Source organism: Poromitra crassiceps (assembly GCF_964638095.1).
Source record: "Poromitra crassiceps genome assembly, chromosome: 7".
NCBI lineage: Eukaryota > Metazoa > Chordata > Actinopteri > Beryciformes > Melamphaidae > Poromitra > Poromitra crassiceps.
Window position 1 is genome coordinate 38,395,944 of NC_139628.1, and position 22,745 is coordinate 38,418,688.

A 22,745-nucleotide genomic window follows, 5' to 3' on the forward strand; every position below is an offset into this window, starting at 1 on the left:
TTCTTGTTTCCGTGAACTCTGGGTGAACTCCTCTGTGTCACGCAGAGTTCAAAGGGGATTTGATCCCGTGTGTTTAGGTTTAAGGATATGGTGGCGTGTGTGTGTGTGTGTGTGTGTGTGTGTGTGTGTGTGTGTGTGTGTGTGTGTGTGCGTGCGTGCGTGCATGCGCGCGCCACTTGAAAATCAAATACAAACTATTTCGTGTTTCTCTTCCTCCTTGGAGGTGCTTCGTGTTTGTGAAGCGGTATGTCATGTCAATGGAAACAATAGCAGCGCACCCTTTTTTTACTTCCAAAAGCCGTGGATGTTTTTGGCTTAATGATGCGTCTGTTATGATACAAATGATTTCATGTCTTTGGCTTTAGTATAGCAGCACCATAATGTAAGGACACTTGTCTCTGAGTGAAGATACACTAGTAGACTTTGTCAGGCCTCAAAGTATGTAAAGAATTGCAATACTTCTGATTATCAACCAAATGATCATTTTCCAACAATTTTCCTTTTCTTTCAATAATTATATGAGAATTCTTAGGATGTGTTATCTTTTTACTTTGAGTTGTGTGATTGCATTATGCAGGTAGAGATGCCAGTGCAAACAGTTCCTCCTCTCTGGTTGAAGGTGTGCGTATCAGTGAAATAAGCTGCTGTCTTGTCCGTTTGGGATAACCTGCAGTGCATACACATGGCTCTTGATGGAACACGAGTGGAGATCACTGGTGTACAGTAGAGCCATATGAAATCTGTTAATTTTTTTCTCCCGAAATTCTGTTTTATTTTTTCACGAATTCCGTTTTTCCGCAGGAGGCATGGATTGAAAAGCTGATAAGTTAGCTGAGGTCGAGCCCTTAGCGGTGAGGCTAGGGTCGACCCGCCATGTACGTGAGTAGTGCTGGCTCCAATAAGGAGCAGTGCCCGCAAGAACCGGGGGAGTTCACCGCTTGGTTAGCGTGATACCACGCCAGACCGTATGAGGGTCCTTCGGCGAGATCTTCGCCAGGAGGGGTTAGCTTGTGGGCTAGCCATGTCGCGTGAGATCCGGCTGATAACATGAGACCAAGGCTTACTTGACCGGTAAACCTGTTTTCCAGTGGTGGTAACTGGTGGTTACGTTGGTGATAGACCGTATGAAGGTCCCGTGACAATAGTGGGCGTGCTATGAAATAAGATCTTTTCTCCGTTTTGTGAGAAGAGGAGAAGGCGTAGACACACTAAACTAGTGCTTGGTGCAGTTTCTACACCGCTAGCAAAGCAACAGGACGATAAGGTGCTCTTCTGGCTAGGGCAAGCAAGGAATGCTCACCCAACAAGTGAGTCACCTCACGAATATTATTACATAAAACAACTGTTAGTCAAAAGACACTGGCTATCACACCTTTCACTCACGCACAGACTAGGGCCAGTGGGCGGAGATTAGAAATTATACAGGCCGTGGACTGGAAAACACGGCACCGCCTAAACACACGTCAGAATAGGACAATAAAGAATGCAGGAGACAGAAATCTGAGAATGTAAATGCATAATAATTTCTAATCTGTTGTGAGGCAGCCGGCCAATTCATATAGCAACACTGGAAACCCACGGGCAAATGGAAAAGTGTATTGAAAGGTTGCCAGACGGTCTTTCCACTGTAAACAAATGAATGTGAATGAGTGGTAGTGGTGTTTGATTTATCTGCCTTCAAGGTATAATCTATCTTTGCGTATTTCAGTTTGGTCGATGGATGAGGTTAGAAGGAAAAATGTTTGCCGAAACACAGTATTTAGGTCCGTCTACAATGTGTCTTTTACAAAACGCGTCTGAAGTCAATGAGGCACAAATTACACAGCCTAATTTCTAGCTTATTGTGAAAACAAACACACTCTGATTTATTTGTTTCTAACAAGTAATTGCACTGAGCAAGCTGACCGCTCCCAAGTTGTCATTTCTCATCATTTTCTCTACTAAGTGTCCTTGCAGTTTATTGTGCTGGACCATTGAATGTGCAGAAATTGCCGCCCCAGGTGACAAAGTTTCAAATTCCGCCTCTGCCTGTCCAAATAGCATTAAAACTGTCAAATGACGTTGGATTACGTGCTACTACCACTTTAATGAAAAAGAACAAAATAAAATTAATTGAACACCTCAAAATGAATTCCAGTCACATGTTGGCACTGGGTGGGACCGTGAACAAAACAAGTTCCACCAGCGTCGAGCCCTTTCCCCCTCCCAGCTCACGTCTCTCAACCCATTCTGGTCCAGGCAACTGTGAAAACACGGTCACGGTACCGATCTGGGACTAACCAGAGACAGACACTGAGTGTGTTTCCAATTCACCTCTTTATTGGTCCTGTGAAGTAGTAGAGGAGGTGGCTTTCCTTCTCGCTCCAGCCCTACCTGCCGGGCTCCAAGCCGCGGTCTCCAGCCTCCAGCCCCAGCCTCAGGCCCGGCCTGCACAGGCTCACACTGCACCTAACCTCGGTTCCCCTCTTTATTCCAGTGCCTCCACCCTTTCAGCTGAGCAATACAGGACCAACACCCCGTCTAGTCTGTGTGGGAACTTTCTCTCATGAAGGCCCGCTCAAAAACAATCCACACACAGCTTTCCATAAGCCACTGAGTAAATCTGAGGTTTTGACACACGCATACGGGAGTAGCGATCATAGCTGATCGCCTAGCGATGTGCCTCAAGCGCTAATCTAGCAAGTAAACGCAATTAAGTACAGTATGTAAACATGAAGTACTTTGTGAAGGAGTGCCTTCTTCCTGTGAGAAAGGGCCACACGCTCGATTAATTCGAGACCCTTTGAAGCTTCATACTGTGTTATATTATGAGATAGTGAGGATGACCAAGAGAGAATCCGATTGTTCACAAACACAAAAGCAAGTAATACTTTGTCACTGAATGTTGGAGCGTAGTCGTGGTGGTTTATTTTTTCGCTGTGAAATAGCCGAGCTCATTCATATTCTCACTCTAATTTTATTCTCCGTCTTGCTGGGAAGGACGACGGAGACATTTTAGAGAAGGCGCTGGCTGGTGGGATTCACTCCAGAAGCAGCAGGGACACACTTGTGGTCTCCACCGCCATATTATCTGAAACGTCAATCACCGCCTAGATCATAATATTTTCCTCCTTAATCGTAGTTTTGCGAGGCAAATTTCCATAAGGCACTTAGCTGTGCAAAACACTGGCCAAAGCTACAGCTAAACAGATCGACTGCCCCGAGGATGAGGCAGGGTTTGGTGAGATCATATTAACTGTAGCGCTAACGCTAACATACTCAGTGTGTTAGCCGTAAGTGCTCAAAATGGGAAACTTCTGGTAAATTCCTTCTTGTATTTATCATCCTTTAGTCGGATTTCAATAGTACTGGAAGCCTCGCTATTGGGGAATTTGGCCGAATTGATCCAAAATGGCCGAATATAACTTGACGACCATGTACTGAACAGAATTTGACAGTAACGGTACATGATGAAGACATGTGTCCGCTCACCTGAGAGGTTTCCCCTGTGTGTTGGTTGTGTAGGTGCAGTACACCAGTGGAGCAGACAGTGTGGTTCAGTTCATCTACTACCAGCCCATCATCCACCGCTGGAGAGAGACGGACTTCTTCCCTTGCTCTGTCACCTGTGGTGGAGGTAGGCAAGAACTGGACCATCTACTTAAAACTCAGCCTGGTAAAACCCATCCTGATCACGTGAAGTCACATTCTGTTTCGCGCCACAGATCAGTCTGGACTTCCACCCGCCCCCAGCCATTTCCATAAATTAGAATGTAACCGGGCCAATCAGGGACCTGCAGCATAGTTAACAACGTAACCAGCCAATCAAGCCACTGGCAAAACAGTAATGGCATCTGCCGAATGCAGACGCCATTTCTCGGTGGAAAATGTGTTTTCGGCGTTCTTCCGAGTGGATTTGGATTGGATTTGGTGATGCTGATTGGCTGAAGGAGTTGTCTGTCAAGGCAAGTACTCCCGCCCACTGAAATCAATGTGAGCGGCTGGGAGTCCAGACTGATATGTAGAGTGAAACAGAAGGTGAGATCACATAATGTTATCAGGAGGGTTTTTACCAGGCTACTTGATAGCAGAAAAGTAATATTTTCAACTCTGTGACTTACTTTCAATGCTGAAGAACGAGGTGACCTTCAATCTACCTCCTCCTCATCCTCCTCCTCAGATGCTTCATAAATGCTTAAAAGGACACTCTGCCGATTTTCAATGCTGATTTATTTTGCACATAATCTCACACATATCCGAAAAGTGTAAACAGTTTTGCAGGCATTAATTTAGTTTGACAGTTATTGAGAGTTGATTTGTGTAAAGTTGTGCCCCAGTGATGTCATTCATGCACAAATGGCATCACTGGTCCACACCGTATCTCAAATCAACTCTCAATAACTGTCAAACTAAATGAATGCCTGCAAAACGGTTTACACTTTTCGAATATGTGTGAGATTATGTGCAAAATAAATCAGCATTGAAAATCGGCGGAGTGCGCTTTAATGATGAATGCTGTTCTACTAAATATATCTCGATAGTTTATTTCAGTCTGAGTCTGAGTCTTTGTGTATTTTCATTGCATTTTGGTCTGATTGTGTGACATTTCTTTGGCTGCAGGGTACCAGCTCACCTCAGCGGAGTGCTTTGACCTACGGACCGGCCGGGTGGTGGTGGACCAGTACTGCCATTATTACCCAGAAAACATAAAACCCAAACCCAAACTCCAGGAGTGCAACATGGACCCCTGCCTTGCCAGGTTAACCACCAGACTTCTCGTGAGATTAAACTGGATGACAGGAGATTTGCCTTTATGAGTATTATTGTTCCCAGTGGTCACATGCAGGGAGTCAGAGAGGGCACCGGGTTTTCTGACCAGCTGTTATTCAAGACTGTGTTGATAGGTTCTGGGCTGATACACAATGCTTCGCACGCTGGAGTTGTTGTTGAGTCTATGATTAAACTAACAGACATTGTGGCTTATAGACTGTTCTGGCAGCACCACTCGGCATCATCTCAAATCTGAATTTCCTTTATTGATTGTGCTTTTCAGTGATGGCTACAAGCAAATTATGCCATACGACCTTTACCACCCCCTGCCTCGGTATGTATTGAGTAAGAGGTGAAGTCAAAAACACACACAAAAGGATACACACACACATCACACGCACGCACGCACACACACACACACACACACACACACACGCGCACACACACACACATCACATGCACACACACCACAATTTCTGCCAACCATGATTCTCTGCATATACACAGTGGTGTAATGTAACAAAGTAATAATACTTTGTTATATTACTTACTCTTTACTTACACGTACAGATACTCTTTGCGGGAGTATCTGTACGTGACTTGAGTATATGTCTGTCAACTTTCACTTTTACTCCACTACATTTCCTACAGTAAGTAAATTGTACAGTATACTTTTACTCCAATACGTTTCCCCTAAACGTCTTTGTTACTCCTTACTACAAAATAAAATGGGAAGAAATTTGGGAGCCTGCAAGCAAGCAGGTTTGGCGAATCAGTGCTCCTAGCTTGCAAGTTACGTTAATCACGATCCACATTCCATTCCAGTTGGTGGCGGTAATGCACCATAACATTGTTTGCCAACCGCTATAAAACTCGAGAAGAAGATTTCCACAAGTAGAATCCATGATTACTGCTCGCTTTTCTATTAATAGCATTTACTTGTACTTGTACTTTCAATACTTATGTACATTTAATATCAGAAAATTACTTTTGGTACATAAGTACAATAACTATCAGATACTTTAAGACTTTTACTCAAGTAATCTAATAGGTGACTTTAACTTCTATGAAGTCATTTTCTGATAAAATATCTGTAGTATGTTTTACTCAAGTGTGCCTTTCACGTACTTCCTCCACCACTACTCCATATCCATCATTTCAAGTCTCTCTGCTTTAGTACAAAGCATTTGCTTAATCAAGTATTTGTGCCTTGGCTTTTCCCCTACACCATCAGATGGGAGAGCAGCCCCTGGACGGCCTGTTCCACCTCGTGCGGCGGGGGCATCCAAAGTCGCTCGGTCTCCTGCGTGGAGGAAGACATGCAGGGCGTCATCACCCCCGCGGAGGAATGGAAGTGTCTCTACTCGCCCAAGACGCCCATCCTGCAGCCCTGCAACACCTTCGACTGCCCCACCTGGCTGGCACAGGAGTGGTCGCCCGTAGGTCACCTTCTCATTCGTCTCACACTCGAGTCGTTTTCATACTTCCAGTCGCTTATCATTTGATTAATATAGTGAGCACTGCGCATGAACATACAAGATGTTCCAAGCTGCATTTTAGCAACTTAAAGGCCATACAGTCCTGGGAACGATCACCATGACTTTATGATTGAACCTGTATTTCTCTCTTATAGGAATCTATCCAGTCTGGAGCCAGGCATTACACTATTGCATTTTTACTGTATAACTGTCGTACTGGTGCCAGAATAAGGGAGCTGTCAAAGCTGTGTAGAGTGGCAACGACTTGAGCCGTCATTGATTGGAGTTGTGGGAGAGTCTGTTGCTGATCTCCTCTGTTGCCTTTATGAGGCACTGTGGAGCTTCATAACATTAGAAAGGCTGAGAAACTGGAGTTAAAAATGCCCTGGACCCAAATAAAAAAGGGCTGCTTTTGTGTCCTGTAGCTGTTAACCACCTGGCCAGCAGGCGGTCACACATTAGAGAACAACTCGTTAGTCTTTGTAGCCTCTGATTTGCCACAGTGGGTCTTAATTAACCTGGAGGGGGTGGGGCATGATTAGTCCTCTCAGGGTGAAACAAAAATAGACTCGCACTAGAGAATCGGACCTGTAACTCTGTCGTCTCTTCAGACTTCAAGCGGCACTCTCGCGACGCGACAGGAACACTCGTCGCCGCCGCTAAAGTAAACGTGCGTTACAGCAGAAGCGTTCCCATGTGGTTACCGGTAGCACTGCTAACCCCACTTTGACCGCGCCTTGTCCTCGTCTGCCTGCGCAGCGCCATCCAAAACATACAAAGGTTTAATTAAAAAAGCCCAAAGTCAACAGCACATATGGAGTTATTGGTCTCCCTCTGCGTGCCACACACACACACACACACACACACACACACACACACACACACACACACACACACACACACACACACACACCCTCAGGTTATCAAGATGTTGCAGCCGTCCCAACACCCCGGGCTAGCTCGCTCGCCTCACAGGAGAGATGGCACCTGATTGGTCAATGCGGCGTTCATTGTCTTATGTGGCACAGTCACACTAACTTGATTATTGATGTCCCGGGGGACTTCACCATGAGGATTTGAACCTGGCCGGTTGTACAGGCCCAAGCAGAGACCCAGGGAGCCAGATTTGTGGCCCCCTAAAAACCTGGGACGCTGTTTACCTAGCACATTCTTCCCTATGAACTTGCCCTTAAATGCTTGTCTTGGCAGAAGATACACAAAAAACACCCCTGTGCAGAGAGCTGGTTTGTAGGGATTTTTGTGGGTCTCGCCCCCCCCCACAGCCCCTTCTCTCTTCCCTTGAGTCAACGCCTGAGACATTCTATCAAACACAAGCAAAGAGAAACAGGGTTCAAAACAATGAGTTTTGATGAAAGAGATAACTCTCTGAGTCTTTTAGTATATCTTCAAAATACAACATGGAGTCAAGTGATTTAAAAAAAATAGATAACGGGCAACACGCTTGATACCGTTTGATTCTTGTATTCATTTCTCAGTTTTGAATGTTAACGTGGCTCTGACTGAGGCCTTGAGTTGACGTAAAGGCACTTGCACTTGCACGCTCTGCGGGCGAAGATTATTATCCAGCATCACGATTGCGATCGAAATTCGTGGAATATGGCCCCTTGACCAACAAACGTATCATCCGTCCTGTCTCCACCAGTGCACAGTGACCTGTGGTCAGGGCCTGCGCTACAGGGTGGTGCTGTGCATCGACCATCGGGGGCTCCATGCCGGGGGCTGCAACCCCACCACCAAGCCCCACATCAAGGAGGAGTGCCTGGTCACTGTCCCCTGCTACAAGCCCGCCGGTAGGTTGGGGTCTTGTCATGGGTCTTTGTTCCCATGTGCCATCCCATTCTCTTCAAACAGTCTCTCTCATGTGGCCTTGCTCACAGATCTAACACGATGGGGTAATGGTCGTCTTAGTTTGACTAACAAGTCTTAATCTTCTTCTTCTTTCTACATTGTTTGTAATGGGCATTGGTTCTCTTGAGTTTTCACTTTAGTAGTTTCCCTGTGATACTTGTATCAACTCTATGGTGAGGATTGAATAATAATAATAATAATTAATTTATTTTATATAGTGCTTTTCAATGACCCAAAGCCGCTTACAGTAAGACTCCACAGAAAACAAGAAAAATAGAAACGAGCAACAGGCAACACATACAAGTAATAACAATAGCAAAAGTAATGAACGAGCAACATGCAAAAGATACAAATAACAATTAACATTTCTAGTCAGGGATATATGGAAAACAGAGGGGAGGGAGAGAGAGCGTGAGGAAGGGACACGGGAGAGAGGGAAGGGGAGAGTGGCGTGTAGCAAAGGTGGAGGAGGTGGTTAAGGGTAGGGGAGGTTGTAAGCATGGGAGAACAGGTAGGTTTTTAGTTGGGATTTGAAAGTGGAGGGTGAGGGTGAATCATATCAAATTGAACAGTAGTACACATACAGCATCCTCCCACAGACAGTAGATTTTTGACACTTTTGTGAATCCTTGTTTATATATCTCTTAAGCACTTTTAATAACTAACTAATGATTTAATTTAATTAACTAATTATCCCAGAATAATGCGCACAATTCTAGGGGGGGGGGAACTAGGGATGCGTTATTTAATTTGTGATGTGAATGTTTCTGTCTCCTCTGGTTAACTTGTTGTAGAGAAGGTCCCAGTGGAAGCAAAGCCGCTGTGGCATAAGCAAGCCATAGAGCTGGAGGAGGACATCAGTGTGACTGAGGAACCAACGTGAGTAGCAAACCCCCCCTCCCCCCCCCCCCACACACACACACACACACACACACAAACATAGATACAGATATATTAATAGGGGCTAAAATCTCCTCGAAATATCTCCGTTCTTACTTCCCTTGAAGGCAGTTCGTCTACTAGAAGGACCTGCAATCCAAGCTTTCGGATATTTTATTCTACTAACATTCAAGTATGTGGTCCCAGAGGCATGCTGCGCACTGCAACCACTTACTCTTCAAGGCCCTTTGAAATGAAAAATGTCCTACAAACCTTTCTGTCACGGCTTCCTCTCTTTGTACAAAACCTCTTGCCAGGGGAGTCACTCAAGCCTAATGTAATTGTCACCTAGCACACGTGGTGGCCTGGGTTGGAACAGCCATCTCCTGACCGAGGTGGCTGTTCTGCTGAAACCATCACAGGTGTCAAGGCCTCCCGGTAATTTAGAGGGAGGAACTGGACGACAGCCGCTGCTAAAGCCATAGAGATTCTCACGGTTCACAACCCGGAACACAAAAGGGAGATTTACAACATTAAATATCCGCTTTACAGATTTAATGTCACCCTGCGGGGCTAAAGAAGCAAAGGTCTGCTCCCAGATTCACTGTTTCAACAACGCTTTTCACAGTCCCACGGCTAGGATTTACCTGGGGTGAGATTGAGGTCGACAGGGCCTGGCGTCGCCGCGAAGCCTCCACAGTATCGCGGCTATGTTCGTGTCAGCAGCCGTTTTCATCAACTTCAAGTCAAAACGTACAGCCGCTGCTCCACGTTTTATTTTGACATTTCTCAAAGTACGCATCGATTTGTGCGCATGTCTCTTCACACGCCTGTGAAAGATGTCAAGTAGTGTGTCGTTACCGACAGAACTATTTTGTCAAGGCAGGCAGAGAAGCAAGCGTTTTTTTTTGTCTGCAGAGTATGCGTTGTTGACTCTCTACAAAGTTATGGGTTTAAAGCTGCAATCCCTTAGTGAATGCGTGCATTGTCAGCTCTAAGTGGAAATGCGTCTAAATGATATTGCATAAGGTCACTTGAGGTGAAAAGGAACGCTGAAGGTGAAAGGGAGAACAGATCTTTGGAAAGCAGCAGACTGTTCTGTCACTGGCTACCAGCATTACCTCAGAAGGCCTCAGATGTTCCAGATGTTTTTGCCCCACATATCCATTGACTAATACATGTTGTCGTTTGAAGATAGACAACCTTTGGACTATACCCAATGTCCTGCATGACTTGTATTAGCTACCATGTTAGCCAGTTCAAAACATCTCTTTTTCTGACTTATCTTTGGAAAGAGAGGGGGAGAGAGAGAGAGAGAGAGAGAGAGAGATGATCAATGCCAAAACATATGATTTTGTTCTATTGCAAAAAAGCATGTCTTCCCCCCCAAAAGCACATAAATATCTGTGTATAATATGCTGTCACTCAGCAGCCAACAACAATATCTGCCTGCCATATGGGGCCAGGTTACGGATGCGAGAGGACGTTGAAGGAAATTCCTGTGTTAGACTTATTGCACCTCCATTGCCAGGACTTATGGCTGCCTCTAACCACCGCTGTGCGACTGAATGAAAAATTAAACCTGTTTATATCTTCTTCATCTTGGCCAAAGAAGGTTTTCACCTTACCACCGCTGCGAGTAAATCAAATATTCCTATTGTTATCGGAACTTAAATTTATTTGGACACAACGAAGCCTTTGCCGGATGTTGCGAAAAGATTTGTTGTTTCCCTCGCTAAATGAAATCAAGATTTCGCCAAGATTGTTTACCCACGCAACAGATGTATCGTAACTGCCCATGAAGGCAAACATTTCTGTGGGCTCGCATGTCAACTGCTGTTGATGTTCCACGGTCCAACTCGTGCCGGTGGTGATTCATTTGTTTGTCCAAAACAGAACGACTCCTCGAGCACTCGTAAAGAGACAATTTAGTTTCTAATTATGATTTCTTTATTGAGGCATCTCGTAAAAGTGCAGAGGGCTCTTGTGTGGTGGTCCCGACAGCTCGACCAGGGAAGAATGTCTGACATGAGTGGGTAATGTAAACACTGGTGCACTTGTGCTTGAGGCATGTACTGTATATACAGTGGGGCAGGAGGCATACTGCGGGGAACTTTGGTACCGCTATAAGCCCAGTGGGTGTCGTGACTCACTGTCTTCATTAGGGCCTGGGGAAAGATGGCTGCCAATATTGGACGAAGCTTCAAGCTTTGGGGGTTTGGGAAAGAATCATATTTATCTTCTCATTTCTGTGTTGGATGAATACAAAAGAACACATCCACAGGTGAGCCCTGTCTACGTACAGGGGGAGGGACGAAAATAATGGAAACACCATATGTGAGGGGGGAGGGATGGGGGGGGGGGGGGGGGGGGGGGCTTGAAATAACTAAATCACAATTACAAAAGCAGCTGCACAGATGAGTTGTATTAAGTTTGAAAAGGCTTTCAAACTTAAGTCACGGCTTTAGCCGCCACTTGTATATCTGAGTTTCCATAGCAACAGGCTTCCAATTTGGCGGCTGAATTGCAGGTGCGTTGGTCACGCTGCAAACGTATCTCATGTCTGAAAACGAGTGTGTCAACATTATGCCAAGCGTGGACAGACCACATCTACAGAGAGGAACAGTGGTCTCTCTTACCACAGGGATAGACTGACACTTAACAAGATACAGTAGCTGCTAAACATCACGGAACGATGGCGGTGAGAGCTACCGCACGATTCAGTAAACAACTCTGTGACACAGACTGAGCAAAACGTGTAATGCTGCCGTGTGCTTTGCAAAGCTGCTATTCATAGCAGGACGGCCCTTCAGAAGCCACGTTGTATACAAGGCCAGTGCACAAACATGCATAACCTCCTGGTGTAAGGATCACAAAACCTGAGCCACTTTCACCAATCAAATGAGTAAACCCACCCAGATGGGTTTATGTTTGGAAAAAGCCAAAGGATGCCTTTGACCCACTGTGTCTGTCGCCAGCTGTTAAACTTGATGGGAGATCTGTAATGATCTGGGCAGCCGCCTAGCAATCATTTGGTCAAATGATTAGCCTGCAGGGTTGTGAAACAGCCGGGGGAAAATGAGGCCATTTCACAGGATCAGGTGCAGCATATGGTGCAAAAACACTGTTCGCTGATGATATTCCCATATTCCAATATGATAATGCCATATACACCCTGCTGGTCTCATGAACACTAGTTGAACATCTTCCATGGGCTGCGAAGTAGTGCACAGTGCATTCCCACGTCTTTTATACTTGAAAAGACTGGAGGCTTTCCTTCTCGGGGAAAAAAAAACAATGTCCAATATCCCACTACACACAGTTCACGACTTGTATGACAGCGCTCCAAGCCTACTCCTTCTATTTTTATATTGTGAATTCAAAGTTATTTTCTCCACACCTGTGATGTCTGTCCTAATTTTAGCAACCCGTTCTGTGCCCCAGGAAGCTCCGTTATTCTCAGTGAGGGTGTCGAGTGAATCCAAAGATCAACTAGGAGTCAAAGTAGACATCCATCTTTCTCCCTCACTCTTCCCTTGCCTTCTCTCACTCTTGAAATTTCTCGAGCTCTCTCCCACGCATCCCAAAGCTATTGTGGGTGTGACAACTCCGTTTCTGAGGCCTATCTATCACACACTCATGACTGCAGGCCTTCAAGGCGTTCGCCGAGGCCAGTGATCTACAAGTATTTCCCCTCGCTGATCCATTCTTAAAGACGAGGAAGGACGTGCATCAAAGCGCTTTATCCAAGAATGGCTGACCCTAATGCCTCGCAGCTGTTCAATTAACCGCAGCAGGGCTGGATTTCACAAATACTTTGTCAGTTTATGAACTTAGCAGCAAATGACTAAAATCTGTGCAAGGCGAGGGGAATGCCAAAAACCTGTGACTTTCCCTTTAAGACCTGCTATTGCGCTAGACCAGTCCCAAGTCAGCACTCCCGGTTGGCAGGCACGCCACATCAGACCAGAGTCAGAAGAATATGTGTCTATTATGTGATGGTGTGTGCGTTTCTGTATATGTACGTGCTTCCTTTATGCACCGGCGCATACGCTGTAGTTACTATGGACGTACATATGTCTATAATTAATGAATGACTTTCCACATCCGTCCTCCCCTGTGCTTTCTCAAACCTCCTGGCTCACACCCCCAGGTTCATCCCGGGGCCCTGGCAGCCATGCAGCCGGACGTGTGGCGCCGGCACGCAGCGGCGGAGCGTCAAGTGCCAGGTGCTGCTGTCCTTCTCCCAGACGGTGGCCGACCTGCCGGACGATGAGTGCGAGGGGGTCAAACCCGCCGCCGGCCAGCCCTGCTACCGCACCCCCTGCTCCGGTGTGGGGGGCCAGGGGACAGCAGGCGAAGAGGAGGAGGAGGAGGAGGAAGAGGGGGGCGAGACACCCCAGAGAGAGGAACTGCATGACTGGGAGTACGAGGGGTTTACGGAGTGCTCAGAGAGTTGTGGGGGAGGTATGGATCATGTTAGCCCTCATTAAAAATTATATATAAATATATATTGTAAAGTGGAACAACTAGGGAATAGAGTAGTGGGCAGTTGAAAATAACAAGCGCAGACCTTTTAGACCATGCCACAGTGCCACTCCCCCTCCCCCAACACCACCCATATCCCCCTAGCCACTAATCCTACACACCCCTCGAATCCCAACTCTCTAACACCTTCCTATCCCTAGCTATGGCCCGTTAACCACTAAACACGCTACACGCCCACGGCTGACTGAGTGAGTGAGTGACTGTCCTGACTTTTCCATCTTATGACCCCGGCGGGCCCGCTGGCCCAGCGCCGTGGTAAAAACAGGGGTGGATCTGAAATTCCTGATATAAGATCCGTATCTAACAACCAGTGTAACATTACGCCAACACCCCCCCGCTCTTGCGATATAAATGATATATAGGTATATATGTGTGTGTTTTGCATATATTGCTCAGCTTAAAGGAGAATTTTGTTTTTTTTTAACCTGGAGCCCTCTCCTCACATTAATTATTATCTGACGACTCACCCAGTGTTCTCCGCAGCGTTTTTGTCCGTCTTAGGCGTTGTTGTGATCGAAATAGTGTGCAAGCCAGTCCTAGAATGGAGCTCCGTGGGGGCCACGTGGCAGCGTGGTTTTCCTCCATGCAAATACAGTTTTATTCCCCTTTTCGACCCATATCGTCATAATCTGATCCCTAAAGAACCATCAGACTGCTCTTTACAGCGGTAGTTACAGGCATCCCATTTCCTCCTGTTGGGTCAGTGAGACCAACTCTCGTCAAGTCCCGCGAGACTTTCCTGCCGCTGGCCTGTGGACTGACTTGACGAGAGTTGGTCTCACTGACCCGACAGGAGGAAATGGGCTGCCTGTAACTACCACTGTAAAGAGCCCGGGGGACAATAGCAGTCTGATGGTTCTTTAGGCATGAGATTATGACAATATGGGTCGAAAACGGGAATAAAACTCTATTTACATGAAGGAAAACCACGCTGCCACGTGGCCCCCACGGAGCCCCATTCTAGGACTGGCTTGCACACTATTTCGATCACAACAACGCCTAAGACGGACAAAAACGCTGCGGAGTTGGGTGAGTCGTCACATAATAATTAATGTGAGGAGAGGGCTCCAGGTAAAAAAAAAAACTAAATTCTCCTTTAATTTGCAGGCAAAGTCGTGCCAATTGCTATAATAAGACCCTTGTGAAGAGTCGCAGCAATAGCTGGTGACACCTTGTCCGTGGGTGACTAAACCCATGCCCAGCACGGGCTTTGAAGTAGAAAGTCAGTTATACGATATAAGATGATAATGGATGGAATACCAAGTTTAACCCTAAAGGTCATACATCAGCGACTCTCGCAGCAGCGAACACAGAGACAGCTTTCCCAAACATCCTGCCAACATTAGTTAGGGCCCACTTTAATCTCCCCACCTCCACATCCAGCCTGCGCGGCCAAGTGTAGTATGCCTGCATTGAGTGTGTGTGTGTGTGTGTGTGTGTGTCTGTCCATATGAGTGTGTATGTGTACGTTCATTTCTGCACAAGGGCGTGGGCTTGTCTGCATGTCTGTGTGTGTGTGTTCACCCAAAGCCAACAAACTCCCATTCGGGGATGATTAGAGCGCGGTATCGGGTGTCACACACACACACACCCTGAGGGCTGCGCTCCTGTGGACCATCACACCACCATCGGGTTTGAAGCGCCCGCCTCGCTGTTATTGTCCCCAACGTTAGGAGCCAGGCGAAGAGATTTATGTTACCAAGCTTTTAACATGACCTGACATCACACCCCTGAAGGTTTATCCACAGTTCAGGCCAGAACTCCGGCAGGGCGGCCATATTGTTTTGATGTCCATTGTGCCCCATTAGATACAATCATGCTTGATTTCATGAAAGGGCCTAATATCTGCGTTGCTTCATTGCAATGTCTGGTTGCAATATTCTATGGCCCATATGCTTGTGAGTGTGCTAATGTGCGAGTAACAGATGTTTAACAGGATCAATATGTGTTTGCATTCTTGCCCCAGCAAGGCATTTATTCTAAGGAGATACAGGAAATGCAGAAACGGGCCATGGTCCATGTGTATATTATGGTGGGAAAGTGGAAAACAAGGCGTATGAATAAACGTACCACCATAGCTTGTTGGTGCTGTAGCGGACGTTATAGGGAATCCTCTGTGACTGCTGGGTGCTGTCTGTGTGATCCCAGGGGTGCAGGAGGCGGTGGTCATCTGTCTGAACAAGCAGACCAGGGAGGCGACAGACCAGAGCCTGTGTGTGAGCGCCCGGCGGCCCCCACAGCTACTCCAGGACTGCAACACGCAGCCCTGCCCGCCCAGGTAACACCCACAAATCAGAAAACACATCGTTCTTTTTCAAATGGTTTGTGCATGAGAAGAAGCGGAATAGATTTGATTGTTGACCGTATTAAAGTAGAAGGACCAAAGAAAATATGTTTTGGAAAACAGCTTTGGCATGCGCTCGAAGAAAATTGTAATTTAAAACAGAATTGAAAAACTGGCTGTGCTCTCTGCCAGTTTGCCAAGACTATGACTGAGCCAAATGTGCATTGTATGCAGTTGGGACATACAGTCATGTCCTGGACCCCTGATACACGCCTGTGTCCTGCACCTGCAACTACTTAACTGTGCAGACTAACAAAAAACACACATCACTCTAGCTGAGTCAATGAATTCTTACTAATCACTGTGTACAAAAGAGATTGAAATCCTGCTAATCCATAACATTATCCTTCTCACCTTAGCCCACCGGGGCACATCAAATTACCCCCCCAGTGATATTAGATCACTCCCAGTGATATTAGATCACTCCCAGTGATATTAGATCACTCCCAGTGATATTAGATCACTCCCAGTGATATTAGATCACTCCCAGTGATATTAGATCACTCCCAGTGATATTAGATCACTCCCAGTGATATTAGATCACGCCCAGTGATATTAGATCACTCCCAGTGATATTAGATCACACCCAGTGATATTAGATCACTCCCAGTGATATTAGATCACACCCAGTGATATTAGATCACTCCCAGTGATATTAGATCACTCCCAGTGATATTAGATCACACCCAGTGATATTAGATCACACCCAGTGATATTAGATCACTCCCAGTGATATTAGATCACACCCAGTGATATTAGATCACTCCCAGTGATATTAGATCACACCCAGTGATATTAGATCACTCCCAGTGATATTAGATCACTCCCAGTGATATTAGATCACTCCCAGTGATATTAGATCACTCCCAGTGATATTAGATCACGCCCAGTGATATTAGATCACTCCCAGTGATATTAGATCACTCCCAGTGATATTAGATCACACCCAGTGATATTAGATCACTCCCAGTGATATTAGATCACACCCAGTGATATTAGATCACACCCAGTGATATTAGATCACTCCCAGTGATATTAGATCACTCCCAGTGATATTAGATCACACCCAGTGATATTAGATCACTCCCAGTGATATTAGATCACACCCAGTGATATTAGATCACTCCCAGTGATATTAGATCACTCCCAGTGATATTAGATCACACCCAGTGATATTAGATCACTCCCAGTGATATTAGATCACGCCCAGTGATATTAGATCACTCCCAGTGATATTAGATCACACCCAGTGATATTAGCCCAGTGATATTATATCACTCCCAGTGATATTATATCACTCCCAGTGATATTAGATCATGCCCAGTGATATTAGATCACGCCCAGTGATATTAGATCACTCCCAGTGATATTGAAGCAGAATGACAGAGATGGATAGTTGTATCACTGAGAGCAGGAAATGAAGGCAGTGGGAAGGCTTGTGGAACCGAGTAGAGTCAGACACAATGGGGATCACATGTCAGTGGTAGCTCTACCGAGGGGGCCCGGCCGTCGCATGGTCCCCGTCCATCTTCCATGCTGAAGAAGAACTTTTTCAAGAAATAGCTGTTTTGACAGCAGAGGAGCATAGCATGGCTCCTGCTGCTGTAGCTACTACTGTTGCTCTTGAAAACCCAATGAAGCAAAATATCTCAGTTTGGCCTCTAATACCGCTAACCATGACATCAAGTGATCATATTATGTCAAAATGGTGATGATTTGAGAAAGTTTGAGGAAATCTCAATGGCGATACCATAGTTGGCTTTTGTTAAATAATCTATATTTGCCAGTCTATTTATAAAATGCTTTGCCGTTGTCTTGTACTAGCAAATGAAAATCTAGCTACGAAGTGAGTGTTATTGTGCCAGCATTTTGCTTCAAGATGGAAGTAGCTTTTTTTTTTTTACAGTTTTAACATTTCTGTATTGTTTCTTTTTTTTATATATCTATCATTGGGCATTCATTTAGGAAAGAAAGAACATGCAGTGTTTTGAAATTGCAAATATATTTATTTATGTGCGTGTGTGTGTGTGTGTGTGTGTGTGTGTGTGTGTGTGTGTGTGTGTGTGCGCGCGTGCGTGCGTGCGTGTGTGCGTACATACGTGCGTGCGCACGCGCATGTGTAAAACATGCACAGTCGTGAGAAATGCATTTTAAATTCCACATTATTAGAACTTTTCAAAGCGACATCTCTGCACCGTTAACCTGCATAACGGCATGTTGTTAATATATCCGAGCCATGGCTGAACGGTGAGTGGATTTTGCGGTAGGCCACACGTTTCAAGTTAACACCGTGTGCAGCGTCGGTGTTCCACCACTCACACTCTTGTCAGAAGAGCCAGAGGCTTGCAGCCTGCCCTGGCCTGTTTTTCCAGGCCTTGAGTCTTGTTTTCAGGCACAACAAACGCTGTATTGGACGTGTTTCCTTTGGCCCAACGTTCCCTCCCAGAGGCCTCCTCACCCTCCCATATTCAGCTATGCTCTTTGGATCCTGTTCCCTCTGAAGGGAAACAGCCATAGGCTTTGGCTTGGAGTATAGTACCGGTCCAGAAACAAGCTCCATTCCCCACTCTCCTCGGGTCCCTAGACCCTCGTGTAAATAGGAATAGTTTTGAAACATCACCCAATCTGTCAAGCAAAAAAAGTGGAGTGGCTGCCATCTTGCTCCAAGCGAAAGCTTTCAGATCTCCTTAAAGGTCCAGTGACTCAGGCATGCCACTGAACTTTCAAGATTGGAGTGCTGTGAAGGAAAAATGCGGAGAAAACTTTGATGCTGGATCGACCATTCTGATCTCTTAAAATTGTGCTGGACAGCAGGTTGGAGCCAAAATCTTGATGTTCATTGATTTAGCTCCAATTTAGGTCATTGGAAAAAAATGTGTGTGAATATCTTACGTCAGAGTGATTTCTCAAATTTCACTGAATTCAAGAGGATGAATGTACTTTGTAACTGTAAATGTAACTTTGCCTGGATCCGGCCGGCCCCATGAATCACCCTTTTGACATTTCCAATCGTATTCACTCTATTTGCCATGTGGCCATTGGACTTTACACATTCATGGGACTGCGGGAGTTTCCTCCCAGGGGCCAGTTTGATCATGCAGAAATGGAGCACTCCGACTGCACTTGCCAATTTGTAGGTTGGATACTGTTAGCCTGTGTGTATATGTGAATAAAGCAACTCTGTGGTACAGTGATTAGTCAGCAACACTCAAGGTTGAACATTGAAATATCAGTGGTATCAGTGAAACATCCAAGTTCTGAGGAGTTTCCATTAAAAGGCTGGGCAGACATGAATAGCTCAATTCAAAATGGTTATGTATCGTTAAAAAGGGAATACGGGTGAAAATGGAATGATTATTGGGAATGGATCCAGACAAACTAACCTGGCTCAAGGTCATCTTGTATTGTCTATCTCTGACCTAATGTAGATTCTCCCTGTACATCCGCAAAATCTGTCCGTTTCTTACGAGGGAAGCAACACAACTCCTGGTCCAGTCTGCAACATTCTTCTGGCTGAGCTACCTGCCTCTGCCGTCCCGTCAGACCGTTGCAGCTCATCCAGAAACGCTGCAGCCCGTCTGGTGTTCAACCAACCTAAAGTCTCTCACGTTACTGCCGTCTTCCAGTCCCTTCGCTGGCTTCTCACACGCCAAATTCAAGACACTGGTACTCGCCTACAGGGCAGTACACCATCCTGCCCCTCCTTAACTGTAATCCATGATCGTGTTCCAAACCTCGCCTCCTTCCCTCTACTCCTCCACCCTTCGCAGATCACCTCGCCCCTCCTTCCCTGCGTGGGCTCAAAAGTCGCTCATCCTGGTCTCTTCTTCTCCTTAGCATCACAATGGTGGAACAACATGTTTTCACAAGTGTACATCTCTCATACAAACATCATATTCACAGGTGGGAAACAGGGGAGTGGAGTTCGTGCTCTGCTACCTGTGGGGTTGGTCTGTTGACCCGCACTGTGGCTTGTACCCACCGGCCCTCTCGGGATAGCAACCAAACAGAGGTTGTGAGGGATGAAGAGTGCCGGACCCCCAAGCCCAGTCCTGTCCAAGCTTGCAACCGCTTCGACTGCCCCCCTATGTGGGACCCACGCGACTGGGGAAAGGTAATAGATTCATTAACAGTAGATTCACCTGGAAAGTTCACCTCTCTAAATGCCAGTTATTTGGGCTGATGTACTGAATCCAGCGCATATTGCTTAAATCTGTCTAACCCAGTGTAATCCATGCACAAAAGTAAACAGCACTATTTTTGTCCGTGCAGTGCTCCCATAGCTGTGGCGGTGGGGTCCAGAGGAGGGAGGTCCTGTGCAAACAGCGGCTGGCAGATGGCAGCGTGCTGGAGCTACCTGACACCTTTTGCCCTTCAAAGAGCCCCACAACCCATCAGCCCTGTCCCAAGCAAGCGTGCCCGCCTCAATGGGTCACAACCAACTGGTCCCAGGTAGACTTGCTTTCTACCTGTGACCAACCTACCTACCTAACAGTACTCCTGCCAGTCAAGACATGCTCTGTGCTATGTAGTAGCAATAACATGTACAGTCTGCTCATTTTCACATTATGCACACATTTATTTGTCTAGTGTTCTGTGACCTGTGGAGATGGCATTCAGAGGCTACAGGCAGTCTGCAAGAGGCAAGAGGAGGACGGGCAACATTGGACCGTGGCCCCTGAGACCTGTGTCCCAGTGGCCCGGCCCGCCAGCATCCGGGCCTGCTCCCTCAGGCGCTGTGAGAGTAAGAGTTCCTGTGTTTGGTTCATTCATCCTGCTGAGAGAGTGGACCTTGCCAGAGGGGTTTGCTGCTAAGCAAGCAAAACATTCCATACCCAACTATGAACCCCCTTAGTGCTGACTTGGTCCGAGTGTTTATTAGTGGAAATTCACTTGCAGATTACAGATCTTATTTTTCTGACCTTTGACATCATCATGATAGAGCAAACGGTAACTAACACAATAATGAAACCATTAACCCATCCATTGATTTCCATCACAGAGCCCATCAAACCAGAGGTTGTCAAGCCAGACCCCACAATCCTAGCGCAGAGGAAGGTTTACATCCAGTGGAGGAAAGGCAAAAAGCTACAGTTTGTAGTGGGCGGCTATGCCTACCTACTCCCCTGGACGTCTGTGGTCCTTCGCTGCCCGACCCGACGCTTCCGCAAGGGCCACATCCAATGGCTGAAGGAAGGGAAGCCCCTTGTAAGCCTCCCTCATCTCTCCATAACCTCACTCGGCTACGTCAAGATCCAACAGCTTCGCGCGTCTGATGCAGGGATCTACACATGCGTTGCAGGCCAGGCACGGGAAAATTTTGTCCTGAAGATCATTGGCAGCAAGCAGAAGCTCTCTGTGCCAGGAGAGTCATGGCTCCTCACAGACGGACAGGGGAAGGCTAGCCAGCCAGATGTGGCCTCGGCAGGAGAGAGATTTCGGGAGCTACGCGTCTCCCTCAACCAATATGACAGCATCGTCCAGCATTTGCTGGACCTCAAAGGCTCTGTCCCAGATAAAAAAGACATTGTTGATATACCACACTCCAATGAAAAAAACAGGTCAACCCTGGAAGATGAGGACGCAACTTCAGAGCTTTCCAGCCCCCTCATACTGATCGCAGATACCCAAAGGCTCGATGAGGTCACCCACAACCTCTCAGAAGCCCTCGGAGGACCACAGCTCATTGCTCAGTTGCTCAGTGAGCTCACTATGACACAAGGTGAAACCAATGAGTCCACCCTTCACCCTCCGGAAAAAGCCGAATCTTCCACGCAAGGCCCCCTTCTTTACAAACCAAACATCAAAGCCCATACCACAAGGTCCAGAGGCCCGTTGATCATCCAACGACCCAGGAAGGTTGGTGTGGTGCCGTCCTCTGAAGTGATGATCCACGTGGGAATGCCAGTTCTGCTGCAGAAACAAGTGGCCAGTGTGGAGCTGAGGTGTGAAGCATTGGGGAACCCAGAACCAACTTTAACCTGGACCAAGAATGGAAAACAGTTGCACTACAATAGCAGGTAAGGACTACCCATCACATGTCACTTTGTGGTGCGCAAGAGGCATTAACACAGTGTGATGCACTTGGGTGACCACACTTGAAGTGCCCCCTCCTTCCGCTTTACACGTAAAGTGAAATTTACTATGGCAATAAAGACCACACATTGACATGAACGTATTGCTAGTACAGGCTCAACACATTTTACAGAAGAAAATTAAGACACAGTCTACTCACTAAAAGAATATGGCATTTTATACAGTGAGGTATAAACATTTCACTACAATGCTACAATGAAATGGCTACTATGAGGACTAACATAGCACATGAATACAAATGGGCTCATTTAACCCACAAGAGTCTCAGCTTTCCTGCCATACCCAATTTATGCCATTTCAAGATTGTTTAGGAACCCCAGTATGCAGAAATATTCAAATAGTATACATGTAGGCGAATATAACTACTATACTACATGCAAAAAAGACAGCACGTTTTTTTGCCAAAAACTCCATGAAATTAGCATAAATTGAACATGTCTGTAAAGGCGAAACTTGTGGGTACCCTCATTCAGACATCCCGAGGTGAGAGGTCAAGGGGTCCTTTTGAAAATGGCCATGCCAGTTTTTCCTTTGCCAAAATTTAGCCAAGATTTAGCCTAAAACTTCCCGACAAGCTAACATGACGTGGTTCTGTGTCAATGGCATCCACAAATTGTTTGGTGGCACTCATCCCCCCCCCCCCCCACCCCCTCCAGCAAGGCAATTGCCTCGCCGAATGCCATATAGCCTAGAGATAACCCGGCCCAGAACAAACGGTACCAGTCCACACGATTGGGTGCCAGATGATTGGTTGTCAATGGCAATAGCATCTGAGTGGTCTG

General features: G+C 46.4%; 1 protein-coding gene across 1 annotated transcript in view; it reads left to right on the forward strand.

Moving 5' to 3' along the window:
• Positions 1-22,745, forward strand: part of LOC310779223 (ADAMTS-like protein 1) — a gene marked incomplete at its 5' end in the record, with an annotated part of 146,440 nt that overhangs the window by 116,116 nt on the left and 7,579 nt on the right. The window contains 12 exons of the mRNA XM_083639729.1: positions 3,505-3,616; positions 4,600-4,738; positions 5,033-5,083; positions 5,984-6,188; positions 7,891-8,038; positions 8,891-8,975; positions 13,129-13,442; positions 15,672-15,801; positions 19,771-19,981; positions 20,140-20,319; positions 20,458-20,611; positions 20,870-21,887. Coding sequence (XP_083495855.1) covers positions 3,505-3,616; positions 4,600-4,738; positions 5,033-5,083; positions 5,984-6,188; positions 7,891-8,038; positions 8,891-8,975; positions 13,129-13,442; positions 15,672-15,801; positions 19,771-19,981; positions 20,140-20,319; positions 20,458-20,611; positions 20,870-21,887 — 2,747 coding nt within the window. The remainder of the gene's footprint in view (positions 1-3,504; positions 3,617-4,599; positions 4,739-5,032; positions 5,084-5,983; positions 6,189-7,890; positions 8,039-8,890; positions 8,976-13,128; positions 13,443-15,671; positions 15,802-19,770; positions 19,982-20,139; positions 20,320-20,457; positions 20,612-20,869; positions 21,888-22,745) is intronic.